Below are 4653 nucleotides of genomic sequence, written 5' to 3'. Positions count from 1 at the left end.
TCGCTGATTATCTGTTAAATTCAGCCGAACAGTCAATCAAGTATTTCCGGTTTTTGTTTTAGCTGAGCAAAGTCATACATGTTTCTCACCGTATTCACTGGTGTTGATGTTATTTCCAGTATCAGTTTCAATATTTTATTTTTCTGTACACAACACTGGAGAGCAGAGCTTGGAAGTTCAATCAAAGAGTGACCCAAATTTGTAATGAAATGACTACTTCTTTATGAAATCATCTGAAATGTTTTGCAGTCTCTCAAATTCATATTTGTGTTTGTTTCGTTTCTGAGAGTTAATTTATACTCATATTAAGCTGTTTGAGATACCTGGTTTTATACAGGATAATATGCTGTCAAAATGGCTTGAAATAGAGTCCAGATAAACTAAAAAGCATCAATAACATCAGATATACTTGAAAATTTGAGGTCTGTTTTTGTAAGTAAACATTTTACAGTTACATAACAGCACATTTAGGTGATATTACCAATAATACTCATTGGTAGATAAACACGTAAATAAATAAATAAATATTCATATAAATAAAATAGATAAATATGTCTGTTGAATAGATAGACAAGGCAATAAATAAATAAATGTAATAATTAAAAAATATGTTTAATTTTGTTTCACATGACTACTTTTATTTATTTCAGAGGATTTTTGTTTCCTGTTGTTTCCTCATCTATTCATTTTTATTCCATAGTGATATTTGTTTATATATTTACTTAATATTGAACAAAACTGCATCCCATAATAATCCAGGGCACCAAACAGTTGCGCGGAAAGTAACTCTCTAATGTCTCCGTATACGATGAAGCGGAACCATAACCGTTCCTGTTGAGGACCCGGATTATTTTCAAGCGCACTCAGCCGCCGGAAGTTTAACGGTCACCGCGTTCATGTGGGTCCATGTTGACAACAAAAAGTGGAGCCGAAAACATTGAAGTGTAAAGATTCAGAGGGGAAATATACAGACTTCAGAATAGAAAATGTCCGACAACGAGGACAAGTAAGTAACAGAAGAGTCTCAACAGGCTGGAAGTTAATTTAACACAGAGACAGTTAACGTTTCTGCTAAACGTTAGCAACTCAGCTAACACACCTGCCCGGTGTAAGTCTGATCTAGTGTCCTTTTTAAACGTTTTTCTGTCTAATTTATAGCTTCGATGATGGAGACTTTGATGATGCGGAGGAGGACGAGGGATTAGATGATCTGGAAAACGTGGAAGATGTAAGTTCGTCGTTCAGTTAATAGATAAATGGCTAACAAACGAGTTATATATAGTAACCTAATATTATAATACTAACCTTTAATGTTAATGTTACTAACCTGCCTGTTTTGTCTTTTTGTTGTTTTTGTTATTGTATGTAAGCGGCTGAATACTTTGAATTTCCCTCGGGATTACTAAAGTATCTGCCTATTTATCTATTAGTTTAGTGATTATCATTTGCGATATCACTGATCTTATTTTGTAATTTTGTTGTCGCTGTAGTTTGGCCAATAATGTAATTGTGTTTTTGCTGTGGTGAGCAGGAAGACCAGGAGAATGTGCAGATCCTCCCAGCAGGAGAAGGTCAGCAGGCAAACCAGAAGAGGATCACGACACCATACATGACTAAATACGAGAGAGCCAGAGTGCTGGGGACTCGAGCTCTGCAGATAGCGTGAGTTTTATCTTTTATGCAGTTTTTTTTCTCAAATCATATATTTATTTTTATTTATTTTATTAACCTTGATTTAACCAGGGGAAATACCATTGAGATTAGCAACCTCTTTTGTAAGGTCCTGGCCAAGATAGGCAGCAGCAAATTACACAGTTGAAGCTTAATTAAAACACAAGCAAGTTATGAAAAACAAGTGCATGTTGTGGAGTTGGCCTCAAGAACCAGCAGTTTGGATTTAAAAGCGCTTAATGAGATTAACTTGGTTAATTTCCAGTTTTTCTGGAATGAGAATCACTCCCCTAAACTCCCTCAACTCTGGTGTGGATTCTTTTTTTTCCCTACAACCTTATTTTATGCAAGGGTTTTTCATAGAATCACATATAATCATCCCTAAAGGTTTGCATTTTATGTAAGGAAGTACTTAAAAAAATTATCAGCCTTACCAGAAAACATCACAAGAGGAAGATTGTTCTTTCATGTTTATTCTTTTTCAACATAGTCTCCTTTAACTTCAGTGCACTTAGTCCACCAATGTTCAAGTTTAGCTATCCGTAATAGTCACATCTAAAGCTTTCAAAAGCTCCTCAACAACATAGATGACTTTATCATCATTCTGAAAACGGCACCCATGCAAGTGGGATTTCAGTTTGTGAAACACAGAAGTCAGACAGTTCAAAGCCACATTTAGCTGCTTCTGCTACCTGTGCTGTCCTGTAGCATCAGCAAGCCAGCGCAGAGCTTCCACCTCCTTTTCGCTTAGATTGCTTCAAGCATTTGAGTGTTTGTAAACAGTGATATAAGGCTTAATAATATACAGCTATGCTCGCAAATGGAAGTTATGCCCCTTGTTTTCAAGTGAAGCTAAGAACTTTTGTAAGTAATTTTGTTCATGTATACTCATACTGACATATCTGGTTAAAATAATTGTGATGTTGAAGTGCATCAGTACCATGCTGGTCAAACTAGAAGCAAAGAATGGACCATGACAAAGCTAGATTAATGCAGTGCATAGGAAACAATGAGGTTTCCATCTGTTAGTAACAGCAGAAACTGAAATCCAAAGAGGAGATTGTACATGATTTCTTTAAGTGGCGATAGTCAATATCATTTAATACTTTTACCTTGTTAACATGTCCATATGCTGTTTTTATATGCTAGAAGACATATCATGAGCGAAATAATCAGTGCTGTTACTGAGCATTTACAGATTGAAACTGCAGTGTGCTGATGACAATTTCAAGAACGCCGCCGTCTGCAAACTGTTCTCCAAAGACACAAAACTAATAGTCAAAAATACATTTGTCTGTTCAAATGAACAACACATGTCACCAATTAGCGTTGTACCTAAGTACTGCCAGGGAAGCACCACTTTTTGGCCAGAAGACGCTACAGAAACAACTACTAACTACTGTCAGTGTAAACGAGATGTCATTTTCCACCAACACCACTTGCTATGTGGTTCACCTGTTGACTTATTTCCAATAGCATGTGCGCTCCTGTTATGGTGGAGCTGGAGGGAGAAACGGACCCTTTGCAAATAGCTATGAAAGAACTGAAGTAAGTGATCGTTTTTGCTTATTTCTTCTGATCTATGAATTAAAATATTTTCTCCGTCTTTACTGTTTTTTGGTCATTACATAAAGAGCAGATTAATGCAACCGTGTCTTACTGTAGTTTTTGTTCATTCCCTCCAACAGGAGCAGAAAGATCCCTATCATCATCCGCAGATACCTTCCTGACGGCAGTTATGAGGACTGGGGCTGCGATGAGCTCATCATAACCGATTAAACAACTTATCCACTGATAAAACAACGTGTGGTGGTTCACAGCCACCATTGTACCAGGTCTGTCTGCTACACAAACCCAGGAGAGCCCCCAGAGCGCAGCGTTCATCACCTCCATGTTCACAAATAGATTTGATCCAAATATATTTTAAGACGTTACTTGAGATGTCGCACACAGACCACACAAAGACTCATGAAAATAAAACACTGTATTACTTACAGGTTCATAATCCTGTGAACTGACTTATCTTCTAATTATTAGTAATGATTATGTTGTCTGTGCATTCCATGCAACTCAAGTCAAATTTGTGAGTTAGAAACTACTTTGCTCATCCTTTTTAGCAGCTGCATTACAACTAATAGCCACCAGGGGGAAATGTAACTTTAGTTTGTTTTACAAAATAATCCCATGTTGTAAGTTTTCCATTTGTTGTTTTTGATGAAAAGTAATTAGTGTAAAGTAACAGTTTTATTGTTATAAATAAACTCTTTTGTATAAATTGCACTTTCTCATTTTTATTACTTAAACTATGAACTGTCACAAAGGTTTGAGTGGGAAGTTATCACTGTTTAGATTCAGATCTGTGTCACAGGGTTTTTTGCAATGAATCTAAAAATAAATTTAACAATTCAGTGAAACTGAAGTCACAACATCACGATTGAAACAGCTTTAGTTTTGGTAATGCTTAATATTGTCTTACAATATTAAACATTGTAATAGCTAAATGTCAAATAATTGTAAATTGGGTCACCTTACAGTAGTTGTAGTGTTTGCGATTATATCAAACTAAGAGTTTAGATTTACTATATTATGTATACACGTACCAGAGTAGGAACTCTGTAACAAATGTCAGTATATCTTTCAATAATGTCCTTCAAATCTTTTATTTTTTCACTACTTCCTATGTCCACCTTTATTTTTAATATTGAGACACAGCCAGTCCTCAACAGCATGGCGAAGAGCAGTGTATATTTATGAAGACATTTTCTAACATTTTTCAGACTTTTTCATGAACAAATGTGCTCTTTCATTATCTTCAAAAACTAGAAAATCAATCAACTCTTCTTGTGTCAAACACTCTGCATGGCTGTTTAACAACTAATTTCTGTTCCAGCAACACATAAATAAAAGTCAGACACTAAAAATGGAATTAAATGTTCTTAAAAGTGTGATTTTGCAGTTGAGTCCTTGGCCGTTTGAAATGAT

At 35.6% G+C, this 4653-nt stretch overlaps 1 protein-coding gene across 1 annotated transcript; it reads left to right on the top strand.

Annotated features, from left to right (window-relative positions):
* Positions 1-848: 848 nt before the first annotated feature.
* polr2f (RNA polymerase II, I and III subunit F) lies at positions 849-3951 on the top strand. Its single transcript, XM_023288728.3, has 5 exons — positions 849-1006; positions 1159-1228; positions 1532-1662; positions 3148-3219; positions 3360-3951. The coding sequence occupies exons 1-5, from the start codon at positions 987-989 to the stop codon at positions 3448-3450; spliced, it is 384 nt and encodes a 127-aa protein (XP_023144496.1). The 5' UTR covers positions 849-986; the 3' UTR covers positions 3451-3951.
* Positions 3952-4653: the final 702 nt, after the last annotated feature.

The sequence above is a fragment of the Amphiprion ocellaris genome, chromosome 19 (assembly GCF_022539595.1).
Source record: "Amphiprion ocellaris isolate individual 3 ecotype Okinawa chromosome 19, ASM2253959v1, whole genome shotgun sequence".
NCBI lineage: Eukaryota > Metazoa > Chordata > Actinopteri > Pomacentridae > Amphiprion > Amphiprion ocellaris.
Note: the sequence above shows the minus strand (reverse complement) of the source record. Positions and strands in the feature narration are given on the sequence as shown.

Coding starts and splice junctions, on each gene's coding strand:
- polr2f (XM_023288728.3), top strand. CDS start 987: ATGTCCGACAACGAGGACAA. Junction 1,007..1,158: donor ATGTCCGACAACGAGGACAA/GTAAGTAACAGA, acceptor TCTAATTTATAG/CTTCGATGATGGAGACTTTG. Junction 1,663..3,147: donor ACTCGAGCTCTGCAGATAGC/GTGAGTTTTATC, acceptor TATTTCCAATAG/CATGTGCGCTCCTGTTATGG.